Source organism: Boleophthalmus pectinirostris, unplaced genomic scaffold (genome assembly GCF_026225935.1).
Source record: "Boleophthalmus pectinirostris isolate CB_2022bp ecotype Guang Dong unplaced genomic scaffold, ASM2622593v1 HiC_scaffold_19, whole genome shotgun sequence".
NCBI lineage: Eukaryota > Metazoa > Chordata > Actinopteri > Gobiiformes > Gobiidae > Boleophthalmus > Boleophthalmus pectinirostris.
In genome coordinates this window covers 6164733-6191583 of record NW_026571140.1, presented here as the reverse complement: position 1 = coordinate 6191583, position 26851 = coordinate 6164733, and the positions used below count along the sequence as shown (strand labels likewise).

At 39.7% G+C, this 26851-nt stretch overlaps 1 protein-coding gene across 1 annotated transcript in view; it reads right to left on the bottom strand.

Annotated features, from left to right (window-relative positions):
* tspan4a (tetraspanin 4a) overlaps nt 1-26851 on the bottom strand; it is a 649126-nt gene that overhangs the window by 85112 nt on the left and 537163 nt on the right. Inside the window, exon 4 of the mRNA XM_055154781.1 lies at nt 8321-8422. Within this exon, the coding sequence (XP_055010756.1) occupies nt 8321-8422 (102 nt within the window). The remainder of the gene's footprint in view (nt 1-8320; nt 8423-26851) is intronic.

The window sequence follows — 26851 nt, the reverse complement described above, 5'->3', positions numbered from 1 at the left end:
ACACTAAGATCTTGTCAAGACATTTAAAAAGGAAAAAATAACAATCTACAACTCTTATATAATCTATAAATACTCATCTTATCTTAAAAGTTATATAAATTGCACAAATCTAATCAGTATTTGGTACTTTTTACTGACGTGAAATGACTTGAAGCTCAAAGCAGACGACTTGGACTTGACTTGGACTTACGGACCAGTGACTCGACTCGAGACTCACCTTGGACTTGAGGTCAAACATTTGAGACTTACTTGAGACTTTCAAAACAAAGACTTGGTTTCTCCTTTGTGTTGTTTTGTGCTGCAAAAGTTTCGTTTGTGCTGCTTTAGTTTAGGAGATATTAATGTTTCTTTTACAGGTCAAATTGGGGTCAATCAGCCCACAGGAAACTTCAAAATCTCCAACATGGTGCCGACGGACCTGACATGAGGTGTTTTCATGACTGGCCCCAGGAAAGTCACGGGACAACTGCACTTTTTTTGTTTTGTTTTGAGGGCAATAAGTATATTTTTTGTTTATTTACAGACTTACACTTTTATAACTAAGGCCCTAAGTTATTTTGTTTAATGTCCAAAAAGTTTTTTATACATGGCTGCTGTGTGTTTTGTATGAAAGAGTGTGAATTATATTTTCAGTTTTGATTGAGGACAAATGTACTAAAGTTGCCCTTAGGTCTGGAAAGGTAATTCAGCATTGAAGCAAAACACCAAATTATAAAATATTTTTGTAACTAAGCATGAATCAGCAATACTTGAGTTAAAATATATTTGACTGGGTCTTCGTGGATACATATAAAACTGTTTTGCCAACATTTGTGCTGTGTGATGCATCAGTTGAAGCAGTTTTCTGATCACAGTAAACAGTGAACTTCACCCGGAGCTCAACAGAAGAGTCAGAATTTTTCTCCCCTTTGTTTCCTGAAGGTCCTCCAGGACCAAGTCTGATAGAACACTGGTCCATGTGGAACCGAGAAGCTACGTTTCAGCTCTCATGTGGGACTAAACACCTAAACTCCATCCACGGCCACATTTCAAACAGAGCTGCTGAACTGGGTCGTACCTGGAGGACTAAAGGGGAGATGAGTGAGTGGGGTCTGTAGGAACAGTGTGATTGATCTAACAGTTTTCCACACTTCAGACTCCACCCCTGCAGCCAGGCGCTTGTAATCAGAGAAGTCCTGAGTGATGTCACCAGCTACTTGAAATCTTAGAAGCCACCGGAGGCAGCACAAGTGTTTTTGACTAGAAAGATGATGACATAACTAGCAGCAGTAGACAATGGGCCTCATTTGTTAATCTTTTCTTTAAAAAAAATGTGTAACTTTCACTTTAAGAAGATGCTGAGAACTCAGCACCAAATTCACAAAGTGTTCTTAAGATCGCAAATTCCTTTGCAAAGTGACAGTTGTGGCTAATTCACCAACAGCCTTCTACGAACCCCTCCACGCTCATTTACATAAAAAAGAACATGTATTTGGTTAGAAACTCCCTCTGGATTTCCAAATATGGCCAATATGGGTTATGACATGTGAAGCGTGAGAAGAGAGTGAACGAGGAGGTCAAGGGGGAGTGTCTATAGACTACGGCAGTTTTACAGCTTTTTTCAGTTTCATTTTTCAGCAGCGATTTCAATTGTCCAAACTCCCATGAACACAGCTGATGTGATCACACTCACAGCTTTATAGCCTGTAGTCCACAGACATATCCCTGTGCAGTCTGAGGGAAGTGGCCCTGTACATCTTGCACATGTTTGGCTCCACATTCAGCTGTGAGGCAGCTTTCTCCACAATACACATAATAAAAACTAAATATCATTCCAGGCTCACCAATGAGCACCTGCACATGTGCATGAGAATGGCCCTGACTCAGTCCAGCCCAGATTTAAAGTCCTGGAAGGTCAAACTAAAGCTCAATTCTCTCACTGAACAGCAGAACGTGGGCAAGTGGAATAGAAGGGGGAAAGAACGAAAAACTGTAAAATTGTTAAGATGTTTTGAGATTTCTGTTGAAAAATGTATTGGGACTGTTAAGTCGAGATGTGAAAGGTAAAGAAAAAGGAAAATTCAAGCTGCTGCTATGTTTTAAACACTTTGTTTTAAAATGCACAGTTTAGCCATTTTATTTATTTTCTCTAATCAGTTTAAAACTGTAGCCCTGTATCTAATGTAGGTCTACTGTTTGTTTCAGTGTTAACAACACATTTGATTGTTGATTTTTTTAAACTTGTATTTTCGTTGATTTGACAGTCTATTGTTCATACATTCAGATATTAATAAAACTAGGCGACTAGGCGACTTCTGTACCACAGTCACAGCACAAGTTAACAGATAACTCTATGTCCTGTTAATCATTATTTCATCTTTGCACTGTTTCTCCTTACAACCTCTTGTATATAGTTGAGATATTTGTATGAGTTCATTTTCTTTTGTTTTGACTTGTACATATACATTTATATCATTATGCCTTATTTGACCCATTATTACCATTTCTTTTTTTTCTTTTTTATTATAATATATTGTGATATGTGAGCTACTGCGTCTGTTTAAGTCTGTCTAAGTTCCATGTAGTACTCGTAGTACTACATGGTAGTCATGTAGTAGTCATGTAGTAGTAGAAATTGTGGCCCCTGAAGGCAGCATGCACTTTTTTGTCACGTTTTTGACAGTAAAAACATAGATTTAAAAAAATAAAAAAGATATAAAAAAACAAACAACAAACCCCAACATATACACAGTTTAGTAGTGAAAAAGTATAAAAGAATTTGCATTTACCTCCACATAATACTTACACACAAACCCTGAACCTCGATACGTCTCTTTACTGTACTGTATCTTGATGTCTCTTAGTCCCTCGTTCCCCTTTCCCCCAATCTCTCTACTCCGTATGGCTTTACCCACAAGAGGAGTTTGACTTTAAAACACGCCGTCGACACATGAAAGTGCTCGCTCGCTCTGTGATGTGAGCTAATCTGCGGCGCTCACACTGGAGGAGGTTTAAGCCGTTTGTTTCTGACTTCTGCCTGCGCTGCATTGTCTTAATACGTCACATCCAGAGTGTTAAAAAAAACCCCACATCCCATTAGCCGTAGTAGTCATTTGTTCAAAAGTTTATGCCTAAGCTACAAGAATTCAAAGCGCGTGCAGATTAAAGTGCGGCGAATGAAACGGCCTTGATTTTAATGAGAAATTAGTTTATGTTTTTCATAAAGTGGCCGTGCAAAATAAATGAGAAAGCGACAGTGACAGTGTAAAATGTCCATGAATGAAAGCAAAGCGAGCATGGTCATTCAGGTTCTTTATATCGAAGCTCGCCTAAAGGTGCATTATCTAACTTTTTGGTTGGGGGTCCATCACCTGCTTGTTTTCGTGGCAATGTTACTGGGGTTCGCTGCCTATTCCGACATCCCTTCATTACGACATGCCTCTATTTACACGTGCTGCTTTTCCGACACTTTTTAGTCTCGCTTTTCAGACAAGTCATACAGACGTGGACAAAATTGTTGGTACCCCTGTGGTAATGAACGAAAGATCAACAATCGTCACTGAAATAATCTGAAACTGATAAAAGCAATAATAAATAAAAATTTACTGAAAATTGTCCAACAAAAATCAAACATTGTTTTTCACCTGTGGTTCAAAAGAATTATTAGAAAAAACAAAATAATGAAACTGGCCTGGACAAAAATGATGGTACCTTAACTTGATATTCTGTTGCACAATTTTTGAGTCAAACTCTACAAGCAAACGCTTTCTGTAACTGTCAATGAGACTTCTGCACTGGTCAACTGGTATTTTGATCCACTCCACATGAGCAAACTGTTCTAGTTGTCTCAGGTTTAAAGGGTGCCTTCTCTAGACTGCATATTTCAGCTCATTTCACAGATTCAATAAGATTTAGATCTGGGCTCATAGAAGAACACTTCAGAACAGTCCAATGTTCTGTTCTTAGCCATTCTTGTGTGTTTTTAGCTGTGTGTTTTGGGTCATTATCCTGTTGGAAGTCCCATGACCTATGACTGAGCCTAACCTTTCTGACACTAGGCAACACATTTCGTTCCAAAATACCTTGCTAGTTTTGAGATTTCATTGTACCTTCCACAGATTCAAGACACCCCCAGAACAAAACCAAGTCCCCTCCGTGCTTCACAGTAGGGTCCGGTCAAGTGGTAACGGAGGGAAACAGGGGCAGATTTTTGACATTCAAATGTCTCTTATTCAGAAACTAGAGGGACTATTGAAATAAGTAAAGTATCAGAATGTAGGAAAGAGTTACACTCCAACAGGGTCAAGTTAAACCTGTGATATTCTTTCAAATTTTAAAACTCATGTCGGTAACGGAGGGAATGAAATATGCAGCACTTTTTGGGCAATAAATCCAAACAGTGATAACTCTTGGTTCTCACTTCCATATCCTTAACAAACTGGTTTGAATATTTGCTTCATATAGTTTTCTACCATATGGTACAAGATTAGGTTGAAAAACCTCTTACTTTTTGAGTCATGACATTTTTTATTAAGAAAGGTCATGGTAACGGAGGGAAAAGTAACGGAGGGAAAATTGTGCAAACAAGTAGAAGGTGCAGGATTTTACATCATTTGTCGCTTTTTTCTTCTGAATACTTTAATATTACTTCAAAATGAAAGGAAACTATTTCTATAAAAAATGTCAGTCCTTCCAAGCAAATTTTTATCATTTTAAATCAATTTTTTTTTTGAAAAATCATGTACCTTCCTCAACAGTTCAAAGATGGAATAACACAAGATATGATGAAATACATCCATTTATTGACATGATTTGCAGGTCTTTGAAATTTGGGAAATAATTTTTGTTCCATGTTTCATACATGGTCTGTTTAAAACGTATGGAACTTTAGAACCAAAAATGGTACAGAAAAAAGGTCAACAGTTTCATAAACTAGAGTACATATGTATCTGTTCAATACATTTTTATATCAGATGCATTTACTTGAATTTTTGGCCTTGCTGTTTACTTCTGCTTGACCGGGCCCAGTGGGGACAGTGCTCTTTTCTTGGTCAGCTTCATTTTTGCGTCTGTGAACATAGAGCTGATATGCTTTGCCAAAGAGCTCCAGATTTGTCTCATCTGTTCAAAGAATATTCTCCCAGAAGCTTTGTGGCTTGTCAATGTGTATCATGGCAGAAATGTTTTATTTATTATTGCTTTTCTTAATTTCAAGTTATTTCAGTGACCATTGTTGATTTTTCTTTCATTACCAGAGGGGTATCAACAATTTTGTCCACGTCTGTATATGATGTTCTCCACAGATCGCCTACATGACAAAACGAATGAAGCACCAAAGGCCCATGCAGCCTCTGTTTTAGATCAGATGTTTTCCCAAAGGCTGGCCTATGCTCTTTTTTTTTTTTTTAAATGCATGACTGTTTCCCACGGTGATCAGTCAGGACATATTCCCACTGTCTGATATTCTATGTGGCCCAAGCATCTTATGATATATGGAAGCACAAATTATAATAGGCTTTCACATTAATATTATTCATGTCGGAAAAGCGGAATGTTTGAATAATAGTAAAGTGCCACTACTCCGACAAAAAAAGGTGAAGTAGTGGGACGCTTGAAAAATAACGTTTATATCACTACTCCAACAATTAGATGTCAGTGTCGGAATAGCAGAATGTAGCCAGTGTTACTGCTTCGTCTGGAATGTTCCACAGTATGACATTAAACAGCTCTACCGTGCGTTTATTCAGTTATAGTTGGTTTTCAAAAAAGACTGCTCTCCTCTCCACAGATCTGACCTGTAACCTGGTCTGGTTTTGTCTCCATGAAGGATGAAACAGAGTGAAACATTCCAGACAAAGCAACAACATCTCCATGAAGAAAAACATTTGACAGACTCTTAACCGGAAAATTTACCAAAATGCACCTTTAAAGTTCCAGTACAGATATACTGTATAGCAGCTCTTGAGATCAAAATAAGTCCACTGCATCTAATAAGAAAGTGTTTCATAGTCAAATACTCTGGAAGTGTGTGTTAGCATGCTAGTTGTTGGCTTTACACAGTACACAGCACTAGTAGGGTGACCAGACGTCCCTATTTACCCGGGACAATCCCAGTTTTGAGCCGTGTGTCTTCTGTCTCAGCACATTTATACAAAACCACTGATTTGTCCCAGTTTTATACAAGAAATGTCCCAGATGTTCATATTTTTGACCAGTTTGATCTAAACTAGGCCTAAACCAGGACTACATTAAGACTAAACCAAGACTATCACAATTTTTACTAAAATCAGATCTTTGCCAACAGCAAAGAGGAGCATAAATTGTCATTTGTTTCACCAAAATACAGAAAACCATGTTTGCAAATGACAATAAAACAAAAAATGCAGAGTCAGAATTCCGTCAGACTATGACTGACAGGAGAATGCACAATGTTCCACACTCTTTTCACAATTTTATTTATACCAACCATCCAAACCCGGGTGTGTTTCAGTTTAGAATTTTGAAAATCTGGCCTCTGAGATTTGTGAAAAGTGTTTATAAACTCATCGCTGTGAATGATTAGGATGCTCTGAATGCATAAGGTAAGTGAAGAATACATTTGATGACCAAACAGTTTAAAGATGCATTGTGCAACTTTCCTGGAGGAGAGTTCACTTGCTTGCCTCCATGCAGATGTTATTTACTTTGTCTAAAATGTTCCACAGTAGAGATTGAACCTATCTGCAATATACTTATTTTACACTATATCTGTTCTGGGGCAATACACGTTTTACTTTATTATATGAAAAAATCTGGTCTGTCTTGGTTAAGAGAATGTGCAAAATAAATAAACCAGGTCTAAACCAGGACTAAACCAGAACTGAACCTGGACTGAGTGTCGGGACGGGCCCGGAGGTGAGATTGTCAGGTAACCGCAGGAGAAAGGGCCGGCACAGAGCTCCACGCCTCACGGATTTAAGCGCAGTCGTTGCTCGATCAGGCTTTGTGGACACTCTGTTCCACGGCTTTGGGTTCTCTCTGTCTCTCTCCCTCAAGTCCAAGATTAGTTGTGGTTTAGTCATGATGTAGTCCTGGTTTGGTCCTGGTTTAGACCTGGTTTAGTCCTGCTTTAGATCTGGTTTATTCCTTTTGTAGTCCTGGTTCAGTCCTGGTTCAGTTCTGGTTTAGCCCTGGTTTAGTCCTGGTTCAGTCCTGGTTTAGTCCTGGTTCAGTCCTGGTTTAGTCCTGGTTCAGTCCTGGTTTAGTCCTGGTTCAGTCCTGGTTCAGTCCTGGTTTAGTCCTGGTTTAGACCTGGTTTAGACCTGGTTTAGTCCTGCTTTAGATCTGGTTTATTCCTTTTGTAGTCCTGGTTCAGTTCTGGTTTAGCCCTGGTTTAGTCCTGGTTCAGTCCTGGTTTAGTCCTGGTTTAGTCCTGGTTCAGTCCTGGTTTAGTCCTGGTTCAGTCCTGGTTTAGTCCTTGTTCAGTCCTGGTTTAGCCCTGGTTTAGTCCTAGATTAGACCTGGCTTAGTCCTGGTTCAGTTCTGTTTCAGTCCTGGTTCAGTCCTGCTTTAGTTCTGGTTTAGACCTGGTTTAGTCCTGGTTTAGATCTGGTTTATTCCTTGTGTAGTCCTGGTTCAGTCCTGGTTTAGTTCTGGTTCAGTCCTGGTTCAGTTCTGGTTTAGACCTGGTTTAGACCTGGTTTAGTCCTAGATTAGACCTGGCTTAGTCCTGGTTCAGTTCTGTTTCAGTCCTGTTTCAGTCCTGGTTTAGTCCTGGTTCAGTCCTGGTTCAGTCCTGGTTCAGTCCTGCTTTAGTTCTGGTTTAGACCTGGTTTAGTCCTGGTGTAGTCCTGGTTTAGTTCTGGTTTCGTCCTGGTTCAGACCTGGTTTAGACCTGGTTTAGTCCTGGTTTAGTCCTAGTTTAGTCCTGGTTCAGTCCTGGTTCAGACCTGGTTTAGACCTGGTTTAGTCCTGATGTAGTCCTGGTGTAATCCTGGTATAGTCCTGGTTTAGTTCTAGTTTAGTCCTGGTTCAGCCACAAATCGCGTACCCCCACTTAAAAAAAACCACTACACCACTGGTAACTACACCGAAAGTTGTCATCACATGTTTCCAAACGTCTTTCAGGTTTGTGACGTAAGCGTGAACAGAACCTTCAAGAAGCAGACAGCAAACAAAGGTCTCATTTTGACTCTTGCTTTTACAATACAAACGCAGCAAGAACAATTTCAGTTTATTATATGAAAAAGATCAGGTACAAGTGTCAGAAAGTAGTCCTACGGTATCTCGCTTTGGCTTATCGGTTGAAACTTCTCGGTGCGTATATAGGTCGGTAGAATGTGTGGAATGCGTGCGTACTTACGTCGGTCTGTACGATCATCCAGGCGTTGGTGAGGCCGATGTTCCCCTCTGTGCCGAAGAGCTCCAGGCCTTTCTTCAGGTCCCTCTGAGCGTACTGGTCGATCTGCACACACACATACGAGGACAGCGTGAGTGTACTAGATAGAACGAAAAGACCAAAAATAGCCGAGATGTCGCTCTTTCATTTAGTTTACATTTTATATTTCTGTCATGTTCGGTTTCAGAGACAGAGACGAGAAAAAACTGTGACTAACAATTGCTCCAAAAGTCTGTGCTCCAGCGGTCGAGTCGGAAAACACAATGAGTCGTGCATCAGTGTACAGTAATGACTTCAACAAGCAATAAAAACAAGAAAAGAGCTCAAATCAGGCAAAACGCTCGTCTTTGTCTGCTCATTCTTTACCCCAGACATTGTTATTACGTTTATAGTAAGTGTAAGTATAAATCAAGGTCTAAGAGTGACTTTGTGCTTTTGTTGTCATTAGCTCCGTGTAACCATTAGCAAAACAGAGCATAACCGCACATTAATAACCGCAGAGTGTGTGGACTTCCAAAGGCAAAATAACACAAATACAATCTGTATTTTAGGCATGTTGGGTTTTCTAACTCAGGTCCAGCTCAGAGTTCTGAAATGTTACCCAGTTTTGCAAGTAGGAATTCAGAGATAGAAGGGTGATCCAGTTGGAACTTCTTAGAACAATTGAACCTTTAAAGAACAAATTTGTACTTAAAGTCTTCTTACAAACATTTTTGGCATTCACAAAACTTTTTCTTATCTGAAAATGTTCTTCTGTAAGAGCAAATCCTATGAACAGTCTGGAGCACCTGTATGAACAAAAATTCTACTGTTTTAGAATATTATTACTCTAATAAAAACAACAAAATATTCTAATTCCTCCATGATTGTAGGTGATATATTTTCTTAAATTATTTCCTATAAACATATGACTCTGTGATCCAGTCACATTTATGAGGTGTTTTATAGAGTCTGTGTCTATTGGGTGTAACAGACTTTCTCCAGGCTGCAGTGAACCTCAGTCTGTCCCAGCCCCAGTGCCTCCATATGGGCCTCTGTCACAGTCCTGCACCTGGTCACTGCGCTGGACTCAACACCAACATCCCCTCCCTGACCCCCCATGACCAGAGCGCACTCTTATCCACCCCCACATCAGCCCCCCTCCCTCACTATTTAATGTGGGTCCACAATTGTGGAAAATGTAATAAATATAATAAAAGCACCCGCTTATTTCAAGTTTCTGACTTAAATCTTCCCTCTCTAAGTGTGTTCGCATGAGTTAGAATTTTTGAAATCACCGCTGAAGCTGTAAAACAGTCGTAGTCTGTAGACGCTCCACCTGACCTCCTCATCACTCTCTCCCTCGCACTTTCACGTGTCATAATACCAAACCCTTATAGGCCATATTTGAAAGTTCAGAAACTCTTTTACCCAAATACATATTCATTTTATGTAAATGAAATATAAATGAGCGTGAAGGTGTTTGTACTTGGGTGTTGGTGAATTTGGCGCAGCTGTCACTTTGGAAGGAAGGAATTTGCGAACTTAAGAACACTTTGTGAATCTGGTGTAGAGTTCTCTCAGCATCTTCTTAAAGTGGAAGTTACGAACATGTTTTCAAAAAGATTCATTAGTGAGGCCAATTGTGCTTGTGCCTGCTATACAGTTATAATCTATGACACCATTATGCTATAATTTGGACATTTTAAATCGCAATATTCATCTGAAATGACTTCAAAAAAGAAAAAGTTCGCCGACTTCTCTGTTACAAAACTACAGCACCTAAATTGAGCTGACGTCGCCTTAAATGTCATCACAACAAAGAGTCTGCACCTTCGATGGAGAGCTGCACATCACACTATCGCGTTATTTAAGATGACTCAAACATACACGAATCACATTTCTGGCAAAGCAATTGACACATCTATAAAAAACAAACAGGTGAAGACAACAATACACCTTTAAAACTTGTGATGTAGGTTGACTGTGAACAGGTTGGGGTTAAAAACACAGACAAAGGCGTGAAGCTGTGGTCCACACTTTTACTTCTTGTTTTTTCAATAGTTTACAAAAAGTGGAGGTGCCAAATTGCAAGGTGCAGTATGGAGGCAGGCAGCAGTTTCCGCTCCAGCAGCAGAACACAGAATGATGTTTGGAGGCGCCTTTTATCTGCTCTGATTTGTTATCTGATTTGGTAAAACTACAACGGCTAAAACAGAGATGGTAAAAATGAACATTAGCTGAAAATATTGCCCTAACACTCCATAAAACAAACGCAAAACCAACTATCAAAACCATACACCAAGTGAACTTTAACTTGGACAGAAGAAAAAGGAGGTAAGTACAAAGCAAAACCACAACATCATTCATTAAAACACAATAAAATACACCAACACACACATCAAAAACATTGCACCGTGTATATTGCACTACTCAATTTAAAAAGTAACTGGTTAAATAATAATGCCTCCTTTTCCTCCAGGGCCCAGGAGCTGTCAATTAAAATGCCACTGTGCCTCAGGATTAAAAGCAGTAAAAGAAAAGACAATAAATACATTTTTAAAACCAATTATGCAAATATTTTTAAAGTGCTGTGTTCTATCAAATGTGCAGTGTTTTAAAGTGTCTCAGTGAGTGCGTATACATGCACATCAATAACCCGGTTATGATCAGGTTTTTTGAGTATCCCGGTTTCTTCATGGTGCATGTATACGCAGTACCCCGGTTTCAGTATCACGGTTATGGCAGTATCCCGGTTATTAGAAACCGGGTTACTGCAGCTGTTTTTTTCCAATAGTAACCGGGATACTGGTGCATGTATACACAGTATACAGACACACGCACAGAACAGACTCACCATCATCAGCACCTCTTCTGTCACAAAAACAACACACATAATCCAGAGTCGTGTCATTTAGTCCAAAAGAAGCTGAACCACATCAGCGGCGCAAGGAGCAGCTGTTTTTATCGCCGCTAACAGTTTATGCTAATTAGCGATGCGGTCTTAAGTTTCGTTTCTGTAAAACGTAAACAAATGTGATCAGAGCTGAATTATCTGATCAAACAGGCTGATGTGGCTCTACAGTGGTTCTGGTTTATATGTTGTAAAGTTGAGTTTATTTATGCAGAAGATTTTAATGAAGAATCTGTTGGTTTGATGTGTGCAGTGGATTGTGGGAGATCTCAGAGCTCCTTAGCTTCTTATGCTAAAGGAGCTCATGGTTTGTATTTTTCCTGGTTTATGAAATTGATTTAAGTAAATTTTTGCGCTTGCGCATTTGTAAGATTATGTCAACAAACCGGGATACTCCATTTGATCATGTATACAGGGATATGAGTGTCCTGGTTTCTCATTGCGCATGTAAATGCAGTAACCCGAATACTGACATAACCGGGATATGGCTAATAACCGGGATACTGATGTGCATGTATACACACTCAGTGAAGGGTGAAGGTGCTGCTATAGGTAACAAAAGGACCCCGGCCGACCATAAACCCTAATTTACACCAAAGCGTAACAGCGCATAAGCACAGCAGCATAGCACACTTTCCATTTTAATTGGTTGGACAATTTACACCAGCAGTGTCATACATGTGTCTAGAGGCTGTCATTACACTGCACGCCGCTCAAAATAGGACGGAGTTCTAACTTTGCAGCGTCAACAGAGCTTCTCTGGGCTTTTTATCAGAAGAAATACAGGAAATGGGCACGCGGTGTCAAAATAAACTTCCGATGCCCTTTCAAAATACATTCTCTAAAACCACTACGTTCGCATAAACGTCACATCAGGAGCTCAAGGAATGACTCATGATGGACTATGGAAAGTTTACAGCCGCAGAGGATAAATATAAAACACTTTACGACATCAGACAGAAACTTTACAAGAACAGCTTCTGAAGGAAAAGGCGCGTGGTTCAAACGACGAAGTGTAAGGGTGAGGAGCTTCATTAACGCAAGAACCGCAGATACGGCTCATTATCACTGCAGAGCATCGTCTCTCTTGTTGTCAACCTTTGTATTGTGATTTAAAATATAATTCATCCAATCAACAATGACTCTTAAACAATGTAAAAAGTTTAGTGTTTAACACTAACACAGAGGCCAGCGTCACAGGAGCAGCTCTGTTGAGTTTTAAAAGTACACGTATGCAGCTTCTGGTGTACATTCCGGGTAAGCCTCGTCTTATAACTATTGGCCTACTGAAACGTATTCTCCAACACTATTCAAACTGGTACACTGAGAGTAAATTCAACCATGTTGTTTCTCTAACTTCCATCACCTCTCTGTGACTGTCAGCCAATCACCTTCCAAACCATATGCTCGCTCTCCCCCGTCTTTTGTTCTGTCATGTAGCTGTGACTCTGCTCTGCTCCATTTACACTCTCTGGAGCTGAAGAAGTAGCGGAGGCAATAGGTGGTTCCAGCCTGACTACAGAAGAACCAGCAGCCTCCTCAGCCTCTCCGACTCCTCTTCACCACCATCAATGAGTGCATTTACCTGAGCTCGAGTCTCCTGGTTCCGATCGGGTTTTTTGATTATCCTGGTTGTGTGAGTGTCCTTGTAAACACAGTATCCTGGTTTTAGTATCCAGGTTATGAGAAACTACTTTCCCAAATTGACTCAAACCTCTACCAGGACATTTTAAGCATTTTTATACTTATACGTTTTTATACATTAAGCAATTTTATACTTATAAACACAAGAAGCTCAATCAGAGATATCAACCTGGTCCCCATGAGGCACTGGTGGGTCAGTTCATCACCACAGAAGCAGTTTATGAGGAGCCCAGCCCATATTACATGATCATTATATCCACAATGTAATGTGTGTATCTGTACAGGCCCATGAACATTTGTGTGATATTGGTCACACATGAGAATGTCTGTGTTTACTAGTGTGGAACCAAAATGACATTTTTCATGAGTTGTGTAGGATGTTAGTTGTGTGACTGTAGATCAGCGTGTTGTGTGTCACCAAAAAAAACAAGAAATGGAAATTATTTTCATTCCAATTAGAATTTTAAAAAACTTTTATAATTAGTGATTATCTCGAAAACTATGAATATTTTACTATATAAATGCATAGAATTGGGTCCGGTCAAGCTTACTTTTTGAGTAATGAGATTTTTTATTAAGAAAGGTCATGGTAACGGAGGGAAAAGTAACGGAGGGAAAATTGTGCAAACAAGTAGAAGGTGCAGGATTTTACATAATTTGTCGCTTTTTTCTTCCTGAATACTTTAATATTACTTCAAAATGAAAGGAAACTATTTCTATAAAGTATGTCAGTCCTTCCAAGCAAATTTTTATCATTTTAAATCCTTTTTTTTTTTTTTTAAAAATCATGTACCTTCATTAACAGTTCAAAGATCTATTTGATCTTTGAACTGTTAATGCATCAAGATATGATGAAATACATCCATTTATCCATTTATTTACATGATTTTCAGGTCTTTCAAATTTGGGAAATAATTTTTGTTCCATGTTTCATACATGGTCTGTTTAAAACATATGGAACTTTCAGAACCAAAACTGGTACAGAAAAAAGGTCAACAGTTTCATAAACTAGAGTACATATGTATCTGTTGAATACAGTTTTATATCAGATGCATTAACTTGAATTTTTGGCCTTGCTGTTTACTTCTGCTTGACCGGGCCCATTTATAAATAGATAATAATTTTTCTGAGATTTTGAGACCACTCTCGTTGCTCGAGCTCCATCCTTCACGAAGCTATGACCAAAATCGCATATTTGACCTTGGTTACCTTGGCCGGTTTCAACCTGTAACATCCAGTGTACCCCAGTTATGTGTGTGCCAACTTGTGTGATGATTGGGTGAACATTTTAGGCCGCAGATGGTTCAGAAATTGCTGAAATTGCCTGTCCTTTATCATGGCGTGACCTCTGTGACCTCAAATGACCTCGGATTGTCACCAAACTTTTTTTTTTTTGCTGCATCGGGAACAGGGGCTTGACCCGCGTACCAAATTTGGCGACAGTCGGTCCATAAATGGCAGAATTATCGCGGCTGGACAGACACACAGACACACAGGGTGAAAACAAAACCTGGTCAACTCTTCGGGGACCAGGTAATGAAGCAGTCTATTGGTTAATTAGCCGTCTTTTAACACTTGGCTCCTTTCTATGACTGTTTGTGTTGCTCTTGAACTTATGGGACACTGTGGGACTCAACTTGTACTGTAATTTTCAGCTGTTAATCATGCCTTTTACTGAATCTGAAGCTGGGAAAGTGCTCCACAGTCTTATGTTCTTACTTGAATGTATATCTGAGTATGTATTTGTTTGTTGCTACAGGTTTAGAATACTGTCATAACCGGGATAAGGCTCATATCTGGAATAGTCGTGCACTCAGTGTCAATCAAATCTATCCTAATCTCTCTCTCCATCACCTCGCTGACGTCTGCCGAGGTCTGAGCAGCTCCATTTGCTTGTCTGTCAAAGATACTGTAACCTAAAAAACGTTGTGTTGCGAGTGAAGTCAAGCAAAGTTCACAGGGAACACTCAAGGCGCCAGTTTAGCTCCACAGTGCGCCCCGGGCTAAAGAGCACGCCGGCACTTCACGACACATGGAGGAAATAGAACCGGCGTATTTCACAGTAAACAGGCGGCGTTTGTGGAGTAGCAGAACACTGTTGCTCCAAGCGCTGTGTCTGGGTGCTGTACACTGTGAGCTCCTGAGACGCTGCAGCTGAAAATAGAAAGTTCTGTGGTAACTAAGGTAGATTTTTCCACAATTTGTAAATGAAAAGGTCACAGGTTTGCACATTAAAATTGAGCTCTGTGAATAATAACAGCAGAAAGGCAAAATTCATAAACTTGTTTTATATTTGGCAGACGTCGTGCATATGTGTCAACACAATTAAGGATGATTGAATGTGAGACTTTGGTCTGAATACAGAACAGCTCTGGGGAGACCAAGATGCACAAAACAGGTCTGGCTTAGAAAAATGAAAGAAAAAGAGATCAGTGCTAATAGTGTGGTATATGTGAGTGGAGCTAGGGCTTGTCCCATTGGTCTCCAGTCTGTGGACAAATGTGATAAATGTGTTTGCAAATAGTGTTGTGCAAATGTGTGTCACAAACACAAAGAGATTCATTTAAACACTTCTTCCAGACTTTACACAGAAATAATGCCAACTTCTAAACATTACAGCAGAACAGTCATTTCATCTTTACATCATCATTACAGCAGAACATCTCAGGACTCTGCCTGAACATGTCATCAGATAAAGGACTTTGAAACTCATCATTAAAAGGACAATACAACAAAGCAATCCTGTGATCTTTGATTCCTGCTAAAATGTATTTTCATGCCTTTGAGCGCTGTCTTAAGCATTGGAGAAAGTGTCGGTGTGACACAATGTCAGCGTATGGTAAGTTAAGACAAACTTAACTGGTCTCTCGTGAGGGAATCTCACCCTGTACATTTGACCCATTCTTCACCCAGTGCCTCCGGGGCCTGTCAGGCAGCACAACTCTAGGAGACCCATCTCCATGACTGTGAGCTAGACTTGGTCAGGACTAAACCCAGAGGTTTAGTCCTGACCAAGTGCCCAGAGGAAATCAAACCTGGAACCTTTTTGCCACTCAGGCACTGTGCTGCCCTGGTTAGAGCTCCAGCCTCACATCATGAAGGTCCAGGCTCTGATTCCCAAATTGTGATTCTGCACAAGCTCTGTGCACTTTGGTCTCATGAGCCATAAGTTAGAACAGTAAGAACAGAGGATTACAGGAAAATCATTGAAGAGCTCATCGTTAAGTCCTCATTCCTCATTGTGCATGGATATTTACTGCACCATTTTACAATGTGTATCGACACTCACATATTTCTATGACTGTATGATGCAGATATGTTCAGCCCATTCTCAATTCAATAAATAACTCGATTCTAGATACAGCTCAATGTTATGACAGATTTACTGCAAGGAGCAGCTAATGCGTTATCAATAAACACACTGTAAGAATCCATAACCTCTCTGTGAGCCGCCCCGGCTCTGTCCCCTGTGCCTCTCTGTCACTGACGCTGTGGATATAATGGCAGCTAATCCACTGTGTGTCCGTGGATGGGGGTTCAAACGCTCCGTGGAGCCCACTGGAGACGGGCTAATCATGGCGTACCGTCCTTTGTCATGGTCTGATCCAGCGCAAAGCCTCGCCCCATCGAGTTGGTCTCTGCAGTTATTGGACATGGCACGCAGCAAACACATCTATTTGTCCTGCAAATAGCTCGCTTCAACTGCACCGGGAGGGACTTTTATTACATACAGTCATTCCAGCCCCTGGCAAACAGCAAACAATAGAGTGAGACTGGAGATGGCTGTTAATAATGAAGACGAGATAGAGAGGAAGAGCTGAGCAGTAAGAGCGCGGGTCATATTCTACATTTTTATTGTATTTGCAGTAGGCATGAGAAGATATTGAAATCTAGTGTCACGGTTATCACGACCCGATTATCATGTGATTAAAAATTATATCACAATAATTATGAAAGTTGCTGACATCATTTCATCATTTGAAAGTTATCAGTGGGTTCCACATTTAAACAACTGTTAGACTGTTGGAGTTTGTTAGTGAAAGTGAAAACAACACTAGAGGAAAACATCATGGATACGTGTGTTCTGGTGATTTATGGCGATTATCTTTGTTGGCGATTATCACGATTATATAAAATGTCCCACGAATGATTATTTTCAAACCTTTTTCTACCCTTTTACCCTTTTTATCACAGTAAAAGATACTATTGTTTATTGCCTCATCCCTAATTTGCAATGACATCATGCTGGGGGGACTGCATGTATATCTATGGAGGAATGTTCAGCAGTTACCATGGTGACATAATACACACATTAGCCAACACAGCCTGGTACGTTTTTAGATTGCCAGAAAAAACACCAAATTGATTTAAAGAGTGAGTAGTTTAGTTTCTGTGTGATATTAACTTTATGTTTTCATCTTTAAGGCCTTTACTGGCTCGATACATGCGACGAAGCAATGTCCTGCATAAAAACCATGGTCCTCCAGAAAGATGCAGACATTTTCCTGTACCACTGATTGAAGAAAGTGTCTTCTAAAAACTGGGAGTAGGTTTTGGAGTTTATCTTTAACCCGAAAAGGTCCAACAAACTCATCTTTAGTAATACCAGCCCAAACCAGTACCCCACCTCAAATTTGCTGGTGTCTGAGTCGAAGTGGAGCTCTGTGCCCTTTACTGATCCAACCACGGCCAATCCATCTGGTCCGTCAGGAGTCGCTCTCATCTCATCAGTCCTCACGACTAAAACCTTTGAAAATTCTGTCTTCAGGTATTTCTTGGGCCAGTCTTGATGTTTCAGCTCATGTTTCTTGTTCAGTGACGGTCATGATTCAGCCTTCCTCCCCTTGGCCATGTCTCACCTTGTACTTCTGGACACTCCAGGTAGGATGCAGTTCTGGAATATGATAGCGCTGGAGGGTAATGGGTTCTTGTAAGTAAGTAAGTAAGTAAGTAAGTAAGTAAGTAAGTCAGTCTTTATTTATATAGCGCTTTTCACAGACATTTTTGTCACAGCGACGCTTTACAGAGCATTATTCATTCACTCTATACCTGGTAAACAACTATTGTAGCCACAGCTGCCCTGGGGCAGACTGACAGAAGCGCAGCTGCCATGCCAATCGACGCCATCTGTCCCTCCGACCACCACCATCACTCACACACACACCACTTTCATACTAGGCAATGTGGGTGAAGTGTCTTGCCTAGTAGCCTCACGTTTGATCCTTCTCAAATCTCTTGCAGTTAATGTGCATCTTTTTTCTCAACACATTTCTTGCGACACTGTTGACTATTTGCAACAAAACGTTTGACGGTTCTGTGATCACGCCCCAATAGCTTTGTAATTTCAAGAGTGCTGCATCCAGCTGAAAGACCTTTTACAATTTTTGACTTTTCAGAGTCTGTTAAATCTCTTTTTTTGACCCATTTTGCCTGAAGAAAAGAAGCTGCCTAATAATTCTTGGCACCTTGATATAGGCGAGTTTCATTGTTGACAAAAGCGCGCATTGCATGCTGGGAATTATTTTGGTCGGCGGCAAGAAACACTAATTCAACATGACGGACAGAGCAAGAAAGCACGTAAAGGGTATTGATCCCGGTTATTTATCCACTCTAACGGCAGAGGACCCAAGACCATTTGACCAGAAATTGGTCATAAGCATCGATGGACGACAAATCACCCTTTTCAACCCCGACAGAGCCTGGACCAAACCAAATTTCTGGTCAAAATCGCCAACTACCTGGACAAATATTCACTTGGTCGATATCCACAATGACTTGGTGGAAACTCCTGGGCCATTCACAGCAGAAAAGATGAAAACCTCCAAGAGTCTCGATGTGTTGTTGAACTTGTTGGAGTCCACGGTTTGTTAGGATCTTCTACGTTTGCTCTGCGGATGTTTGAAAGTCATTTAATTCACAGTTAGCGGTTCTTTTCACTCTGAATACAAAAAAGACATTTTCCTTCTTCCGTGCTTCTATTTGTGCATCCGATAATGCAGCAGGAATTTACCATTATGGGTTAGGTTACACACTGTGTTTGACGCTATCGTGTTTCTTGCCTCCAACCAAAATATTTCCCAGCATGCATCGCAGGCTTTTAATAACAATGACGTCAGCTGAAACTCACCTATAGGGTGTCGATTCTTTAGGCCACACCCTCCTTCCTTAGATAAACACACATCACTTGATATGCTTAAATCCAATAAGAATTCAAGTTTATACAGCTTGGAGTTGGAAAATATGCATCAAAATCATGATATAGTCAAAATACCCACTTGCCTCATAACTGCGCACACAGTGAATCAATAAAAAATCAGTTTACATAAAAATATGAAATGAAAAGTGAAACAACCAGCTGATTTAAATTCAGTTTTTCAATATATCTTAGTACAACCCAAACGACAACAGCAGTCTCCTCAAAGGGCCCGACAAACTGGCTGATTTAACCAACACAAGGTTAGAAAATCAAACTATGAAAGCAATTTCCACAGGGAGACAAATCCAATCTTCTATCTATCCGAAAGATTTGAAGATAACACACTTCTCCTATTTGGGACAACCTGGACAAACAGCTCAATACAGAAACACGCTGACCGATTGGCTGAATAAAAAGAGGGAGTGTCAAATGCTCCCAAAATTATTACATCTGTGTGTCTGGCACTCAGAAGACTACACCAGGCAAAAACTACTATTTATGCAGAAAAAAAGTACTAGGAAACAGTGTACTTTATTTTTTGGACTATAAGGGGCACTTAAAATGTATTATTTTATATCATCTTATAATCCGGTGGGCTTTTTCTGGTTGTGCTTACAGACCTCGAACTGCTTTTATGTGGTACACAGAGCTCAAAAATCTGTCAAAATATTTCAGTACGACTTACGACGACGATAAACTACAAAGCCGCAAAGCTTGATGGATTGTTGGAGCATTAGAGCTACTGTAGTCAGAAGCCTCGCGGAGTAAAGAGCGAATTATAGTTCTGTGTCGACTCATCGCACACTGCCACTGTCGCCATCATCACAGAAAGAACACACATATATTCCACAGAGTTGTGTCCTTTAGTCCGACAAAAGTTGACCGCATCAGTGCACAAGGAGCGAGCTTTTTTTTTTTTTCAGCCCAATGAAGATTCATTTGGTCTTTCGATATTTTATGTTATTAGGTTCTTTTTACAGACCAAGAGTTTGTTTTCATACCTGACAGTTTCGACTGCTCACTAGCGCTCTTCCTCAGAGTGACTCTGACAAAGTGACACTAATACAGAGTGACAGAGTGGCACTCTGAGGAAGACTGCTAGTGAGCAATCGAAACACTCAGGTATGAAAACAAACTCTTGGTCTGCTTTTTTCAGCGCTTATAGTTTATGCAAATTAGTCATGTGGTTTTAAGTTTTGTTTCTGTAAAATATAAACAAAAGTGTGCAAAGCTGCATCAAACACATTTGAGTCGTCCTCGTAGGGAAAAAAAAAACAAAAAAACTTAAATGATCCACTCACATTCACATTCATAATACACATTCACCGAAACAGGGAGGCAACGCCGAGCGAATTGCACCATGATCTGCCAATGGATCGTGGACGCCTGGACTAAGGATCAGTCTCAAGTGTCGTCTGTTTGTTTCACTTAATGCGTCTTATAATCTGGTGCACCTTATGTATAATAGACAATAGACAAGAGAATTCAACATTATTGATATTGTGCCTTATAATCCAAAAAATACGGTATATAAAGACAGATTAAACATGTGAATCATGAGTCCTTTTACAAACAGTATAAGCAGTGGTGGAATGTAACAACGTGAAAGTAGTAAAGTACTGTACTTAAGTATAGATTTTAGGTATCTGTACTTTACTTGAGTAGATTTTAATGTAGATATGTTTACTGTACTTCACTGCATATGAGAGCAAGTATCTGTACTTTCTACTTAACTTCATTATTGAACTGAACTGAAAAGTAAAATTATTCTTTATCATTGGCTGAGGTTTTATTTTTAACACATTCAAAGTCCAAGCAAACAAAACTATACAAATTAAAACAGCTAGATAAAAAAAAAAAAAAAAACAAATGATTCAAAATTCTGCACAAATCTGTATCAAACATCACTACATCTGGAGCTTTATTGGATCTCAAAATCTGTGTGAAATACTTTTTATTCTTTAAGTACATTTTTAAACAAGTACTTTAATACTTTTACATATATGATACTTTTACTTTTGCTTGAGTATGCTTTTGCTCCAGTATCCAGTACTTTTATTTAAAAATCAGAATTGTGTAGTTCTTCCACCACTGCATATAAGTACAAAAAAATCCTCAGCGAGCTCACTAACTTCTCCACACACTACAGATTCCCTCAACAACATCCTTCAGTTAGGTGCGGCGGTTTGAAAGCGAGCTGTGAAATCCATGTCCACCCTCTTCTTGTCTCCATGGAGACAAGAAGGAGATGCCACCAGTTGCCAAGTTATAGTTACATCTGCAGAAATAGAAATGATGATAGATGATGGATTTCGATACCATGTGGTCTTATATGTGTGTAATCCTTCAGCGGTCCAGGTAGGTTCCAGAATGGTCCATGTGCAAATACTAGTCTATGTGCTCTTATATTTGCTCTGAAACAGCTCAAGAACATTCTGAAGACGTTCAGGACAGCTTAAATTTTGTCCAGTGAATGTGATTTTATAGTATAGATACCTGCTCAAATGATTATCTAGTGTCAATCCCAATATTCGATACTTTTAACAGCTCTAACAGTGTTGCCAGATTGGGTGGATACTTGCTCTGGCCTGAGCACAAATGAATGAACGTCCGCTACGTTCAGACCTCCAGAGTTGTTACAGAGATTCAATTCTTAAATGTATGAGTCCCCAGGCTGTGTGTTTGTCAACCGTTCTTGCAGTAGCCGACCACTGATGATATTCATTTTTATGCCTGTGCTACATTTTACCAAAGATTTTACATGACATGTTTTTTCAATTCTGACAATGGTTTTAAAAAGCCAATATATGACGTTACATGTTTATTCAAATGTTAGGCTAAATGACCCTGGTGTGGTCAATGAAAATACTGTTTTACACTTACCAAGTTTTCTCAATACAATGTTGCAATGTTTTTCAAAAGCCTACAGATTAAACAGCCTATAACATTTTTATTTAAATATTAAATGTCCTTTTTTCTGTGATAAATGAGAATGCTGTTCTACATTTAACAAGGTTTCTCAATTGTGGCAATGTATTTAAAAAGCCCAATGATGGATTACATACATTTATTCATAGATAAAATGTTTTCTGTGACAAAACGTTGGTGTTTTTTTGCTGAAGTGGGTGGGTTTTCGAAAGTGACTGGGCGAAAATCACTAAACCTAATCTGGCAAAAGTGAACTTTAACAGAAGCAATAAAATGCTGCTTTTTTGTACAATTATAAAGTATGCAAAACCTAACCTTTAAACTGAGGTAACAACTCTACTCTTTACTCTTGTTGATTTTTTTCCCCAGTGAGTATATTGGGGCGACAGTAGCTCAGTTGGTGCTTGTTCACTGATCTGGAGGTTGGTGGTTTGAATACTACTTTAAAAAACAAAAAAAAAAGAGGAGAAAATTCTGTTTGTCGACTGGACAAAAGTTAGTTTGGTTGAAGACATTTCGCAGCTCATCCAAGCTGCTTCTTCAGTTCTGGTTAGAATGCTGGAGGACACTTCCTTATATCTGCAGTGAGGAGCTAACTAACTGAAACTAACACACCTACTTGTTTACAGTTTCTGTTTGTTAGTTAGACCTGTGCAGGGTGTGGGGTCTAATGAGCAGAACAATTCATGTTCATAATGGAGCTTCCACACCTCTGGACCTGACCTGGCTACACCTGTTGTTCTCTTGTTTGTTTTGATTTAGGTTTGAGGATGGAGTTGTAAATAGGAGATAGATGGTGTCTGAGTCTCCATTTCTGTTTAGAGAAGGATTCTCTTTCTTAACAAAAATGGCTTCTTTCACTCCCCTCTCACACCAATTCTTTTCTCTGGCTAAGATCTGTACCTCTCTGTCCTCAAATGAGTGGCCTGTGGCTTTTAAGTGGAGTTGTACAGCAGACTGAGGTCCACTGCTGCTCTCTCGTCTGTGTTGGTACATCCTCTTGTGAAGTAGTGGTTTAGTTTCTTCAATGTAGCGTTCACTTCAGTCTTCACCACTTCACCACATTGCTTGGTGTTTTGTCCTTTGGGTGGACCAGTTTCTGTCTTAGAATGTTCGTAGGTTTGAAATAGACCGGGATCTCATGTTGTCTGAAAATCCTCTGTAGTTTTTCAGAAACACCAGTCATGTATGGAATAGTTACCCCCTTTCTCCTGGGTTCTGATTCTCTGTTAGACCCCACACCCTGTACAGGTCAATAGGCCAAACTAACTAACAGAAACTGTAAACAAGTAGGTGTGTTAGTTTCAGTTAGTTAGCTCCTCACTATAGATTTAAGGAAGTGTCCACCAGCATCTGACCAGAACTGGAGAAGCAGCTTGGACCAAACTAACTTTTGTCCAGTCGACAAATTGAATTTTTCTCCTCATGGATTCTACCTGGATGACTGAGGGATTCTTCAAACAAAAAAACAAACATCATTGGTTGAGCGATCAGATCCACTGACCCACAGTCTGGCTTCCACAGATGAATGTTGTTGTGTCCATTTAACCCCAAAATTATTCATGTGTGTGTAAACGGGTGAGCGGTTGTTTGAGTGCCTTGAAGGTGGAAAAGCATCATATGAAATAAAAACTATATATGAAAAAGTGCAGTCCAGGTTTTGCTGAGTCCCGGTTTTGCTGCACCCCAGACCACAGTAGTTTTTCAGTGCCTCTGAAGTGTGTGAAAAGCACATTGAGATTAGCAGTGTTAGCATAAGTGTCTCTGTATCAGCATACAGTCGGGGCTGCTGATGTATCTGCGCTGCTCCTTTCATTCATATTCTGCTCAGTTTGTTTGTCACAATGGATGAAAGCGCCCGGCTGCACATGGAGCTCCAAACTGTAATTAGCCCGACTCATTACAGACCCCACGCTGCTCTGAAGTCTTATGGCAGTAGAGCAGGTCTATCAGTATTCACTCAAAGGTGCAGTTCTAGTGTTAAAAGTACCGCATTCTAACATATTTAAGTCCAATAGATGGGCTTTTCACAAATTGATTTTCAAGTGTCTGTCTAGACCTGGGATCTCCAACCTTTTCCCCCTGATGAGTTACCTTTATTAAAACAAAAATGTCAGAGAGTTACTCATTTTAGCGGCCGCAAAAAATTGAGAAATAAGAGCTATGGCAAGCTTTAGACGGGCTGCAGTTAGATGTCTATTCAATATAAACCATTATCCATTCTTTAGTGGACAAGTTAGGCATCAAAGTGACACATTTACAAAGATAATTATTAGTGTATTTTCCGGACTATAAATTACTCCAAAGTATAAATTGCACCAGTCAAAAAATATTCATAATGAAGAAGAAAACATGTATAAGTCGCACCGGACTATAAGTCACATTTTTGGGGGAAATGTATTTTATAAAAGACCAGGAACAGACATTTGATCTTAAAAGTCAAGTTTTAGTAATAACAATAGAACAGAGAACAACAGGCTGAATAGGCGTTAATATGTTAACGTAACATATTAACAGTTATTCAGATAATTATAGCATAAACAACAGAACATAAGTTTAACAAACTCACGATCTCACTCCAAATCACTAAATCCATTGAATTCTTCATCCTCTGTGTCACTTCCGTGCGACCTCCCTAGATAAAACCATAGATCCATGAGATAAACAGAGAGCCGCTTCCTCTTCTGTGTAGCTGTCGTCAGACTCGGCATCAGTTCCACTTAGAATTATTCTGGCCTTTCTTAAACCTGACAGGATGGTTTCGGTTGTCATTGAAGTCCAGGCTTTGTCCATCCATCCAATGACCTCTAGAAAAGTTGCACTGCAGACCCTCCCGGTTGCCATAAAACTGTGTTCTCCATCCCCGCTTTCCGCCAGTCCCTCACAAGTTTCTCGCTCACTCCAAACTTTCTTTCTGCTGCTCGATAACAGTTTTTGGATGAATATTTCACTATTTGCAGCAGGACAGTGGCTTTTACTGACACACAAGCCTAGAGCGCCCCCTCGCGTCTGTCATTCTGACAATTTAAAATATAAGTCGCACTGCAGTATATTTCGCAGAAAACACCCAAACCATGAAAAAAACTTGAAAAATATGCTAATCAGATTTTAGTTATTAAGCGCAGCACATATAATTTGGAAAGGAGGTGGAGAGCTACTGGTCGTTCCCGAGCTACAGGTTGGAGACCGCTGGTGTAGACGCTAAAGAATGCATCCATTACATGATTTTCACTGGAGATCACAAAATAACTTTAAGATCCAATATTATGCAAAATTGTCTCTTGTGAGTTTTAAGAAATGTTATAATGTTGTTACCTCCTCAAAAACAGACCTGGTGTTGTGTTTTGTTTCATTCACACATGTTTGAGTAACGCTTTATTAGTCTGTCTGCATCTCCAAAGCTCAAAATGCTCTGTTCCACTTTGTGATGTCATGAAGCGGCAGTTAACGTTTAACTTTTACCTTAGTTCAGTAAACATTGGCAATTCCAGGGCTGAAAAATGATTCTAGTGAAGATGTATGAAGTTTAAGAATACAGTGGAATACTTCCTTATAGCACAAGGTGAAACAGAGTGTTTTCTATTTGTGTGAAGACCTATGCAGGGTTTGAGTTAACCATGTGTGAATGAAACAAAACATGAATGAATATGTTTTGATGAGGAAATAACATTATAACATACATCAAAAAACAGTGTAATATTGGCCTTTTAAAGATGCTCTGTGTAACTTTTCTAGAGGAGAGTCTGACACCTGCTTGTTTCCGTGGAGATGTCATTGCTTTACCTCGCCTGGCATTTCTCTTTCCGACCTCCATGATGATGAGCAACTTATTTTGAGACATAGAAGCAACCATATTGAAATAAATGCTAGACTTTGGAACATTCCAGAGAAATCATTATCATCACCTACTTATAAAGCCAAGCAGCATCACCAGCAAAATGATGCAGTCTGCTTTAATAATAAATAATTAGAATGCTCTCTCAATGCTTGACATGGCATTATTCATTCTCTCCACACTAGGGTGAGCAGATTTTCAAAATCAAAAACTGGGACACCCCCGTTTGTGGTGGTTGGTAATAATAAAATTGTGAAACGAGTACGTAAATAAGGAAAATTGTTGTGCTCGACTCATTCGTAACTAACATGTCGGTATAGTCACATTTTCTTGGTGCTTGAAAAGTATCCTTTTCTGTATTTTACGTAAACAAATCACATTTGATGCCTCTTTTTACTCTTGGCAGGTATTAAATTGGTCAAAAATAGGGATATCTGGGACAATTCTTGTATAAAACTGGGATAAATCATTGGTTATGGATAAATCTGTTGGGACAAGGGACAAAGGGCTCAAAACTGGGACTGTCCGGGAGAAATAGGGACATTCTACTCTGGTCACCCTACTCTACTCCTAATGTGCACCGTTGGATTGCTGCTCTGACCAACATTCACACACCATATTCAAGCAAGGCAATGTAGGTGAAGTGTCTTGCTTATGCCGCTGTCACCCCTTGATGACTTAGCCAACGTATGCCGACGTACCAGGTATTCCCTAAAATGCTGGCATACGCTGAACCAGCGAAGTTTTATTTTCAATTTTGGGCGTATACATAGAGTATTCATAACGAGTTTGAGGTATACATAGCGTATTAGTAACTTATATAGAATGTTTTGATAACTTATAGATAACTTATACCAACTAATACTGAGTGTGTTGCCAGCGTCCCCAACTTATGCCTAACGACAGTCTAACCTATGCATAGCGCACGGCAGCGTATCGCCGACGAACACGTGTTGTCGCCTATTAAAAGGCTGCTGCTCGACAATTTAAATCACATAT